The sequence below is a fragment of the Mus pahari genome, chromosome 14 (assembly GCF_900095145.1).
Source record: "Mus pahari chromosome 14, PAHARI_EIJ_v1.1, whole genome shotgun sequence".
Classification (NCBI taxonomy): domain Eukaryota; kingdom Metazoa; phylum Chordata; class Mammalia; order Rodentia; family Muridae; genus Mus; species Mus pahari.
Genome location: NC_034603.1, coordinates 56592278 through 56594228, shown reverse-complemented (window position 1 = coordinate 56594228; position 1951 = coordinate 56592278). Strand labels below are relative to the sequence as shown.

Here is a 1951-nt window from a genome sequence, read left to right as displayed (position 1 = left end):
TTTTTTTTAAAGATTTATTTATTTATTATATGTAAGTACACTGTAGCTGTCTTCAGACACTCCAGAAGAGGGCATCGGATCTTGTTACAGATGGTTATGAGCCACTATGTGGTTGCTGGGATTTGAACTTCGGACCTTCGGAAGAGCAGTTGGTGCTCTCAACCGCTGAGCCATCTCCCCAGCCCCCGGAAAGTAGATTCTAATAGCATAGAGAGGAGATATCTCACCAGCTCTTGTGCTAATTGAGGCTTATTATAAATATAAAGGTTGTGTGTGCCTGTTTTTGTTTTTTTGGTTTTTTGAGACAGGGTTTCTCTGTGTAGCCCTGGCTGTCCTGGAACTCACTGTGTAGATCAGGCTGGCCTCGAACTCAGAAATTCACCTGCCTCTGCCTCCCGAGTGCTGGGATTAAAGGCGTGTGCCAGCACTGCCCAGCTGTGTGTGTCTTTTATTCAGGAACTAAATGGTCACAGGCAGGGTAGAAACCCCACATTAGGATTTAAAATGTCTACAACACTTTAAGCATATCCCTGACTTAACATACAAATCAATGAGACTCAAACTGTGGTTATTTTACTTGGCTTTGACAACTACTGGGGGGGGGGGGGCTACCTGTAATCTACTCTTCCAACGGGTGGCCTGGCCACTTCCCCAATGGTGTATCCCAGATACTTGGCTGGAATTTTTTTGTTGTTGTTGTTGTTTGTTTTTTCTGGCCTTGGTACCACTTAGCACTCTGGCGCAAAGCACAGTTCATTCCCGAGTGGAGCAGCAGAAAGCTTAATGGGCCTCTGCCTCTCTGTCTCCTTTTGTGGATTTTAGCTTCTCATTGCACATGGCTCATACCTCAGCACACGCTCGCAAGCAAAGAGACAGTGTGTACTATTTTTATTTCCTTCTTGCTGGCCAGTTGGTCCCTCTGTGGAGCACTTGTCCCTCAGCATTGCTTCTTAGGTGTAGGGGTGAGTTTAGCTACACCTGTTTGGCTCCTGGCAGGTCGAATATGCGCACCTGCCCGGGAGCTATCTGGGTTCTCAAATGACAGACTCATGCGAGATCACCAGCCAGTTAATTTTAATGTGCCTTGACTCGCTCAAAGACTGGGCAGTTCTACTCCTCTGAGCAGCTAGCATAGATTTCCCTCCAGTATTCCTGGCTCCTAAACCTTCCCCTGCTACCCCAGGCCCAATCTGGGGAGTGGCCCGTAGCTGTTGGTTCTTTATTGATTGATCAAAAACCAGTTGCGGACAAGAACCTTCAGGGTTTGTACACGCAGATTCCAGAATTTGGAGGCTGAATCAATTCAAAGCCATAGAACCAACCCCTAACACCTAGGGACTTTTAGGAACCATTGTTTAGATTGCTTGGGCTGAAAGAGACTGAATTCCAACCTGCTACTTCTCCTTCCCCTCCTGTAGCCCAGGCATCTTACGTCTTCATAAGCATGGAAGGGGACTTCATGAAGCCTGCCATTGACGTTGTGGATAAGTTGCTGGCAGCTGGGGTCAATGTGACTGTGTACAACGGACAGCTGGATCTCATTGTGGACACCATAGGTAGGAACCAAACTCTGGGGGACACATGGAAGCAATCATGGGACAAGCTGAAAGGAAATGGTCCAGGATGCATAGGCCTTGGGATTGGTGGAATTTAAAAAGATAGATATATATATTAGAGAGAGAGAGATTGGTGGAATTTAAAAAGATATAGATATAGATATATGAGAGAGAGCGCCAGTCTCACAGCTGTAGGATTTCTCATTTAGCCTAAGTAAATCTTTTAGGAAGGGCGTGGGTGTCCAGGCCCCACCAAGAACTGCTTGTGACAAGATCCCAGTGAACAGCTGGGCGTGGTGGCGCATGCCTTTAATCCCAGCACTCGGGAGGCAGTGGCAGGCGGATTTCTGAGTTTGAGGCCAGCCTGGTCTACAAAGTGAGTTCCAGGACAGCCA

General features: G+C 47.2%; 1 protein-coding gene across 1 annotated transcript in view; it reads left to right on the top strand.

Annotated features, from left to right (window-relative positions):
* The window catches only part of Scpep1 (serine carboxypeptidase 1), a 31843-nt gene that overhangs the window by 24205 nt on the left and 5687 nt on the right, over window positions 1-1951 (top strand). The window contains exon 11 of the mRNA XM_029546133.1: window positions 1419-1556. Within this exon, the coding sequence (XP_029401993.1) occupies window positions 1419-1556 (138 nt within the window). The remainder of the gene's footprint in view (window positions 1-1418; window positions 1557-1951) is intronic.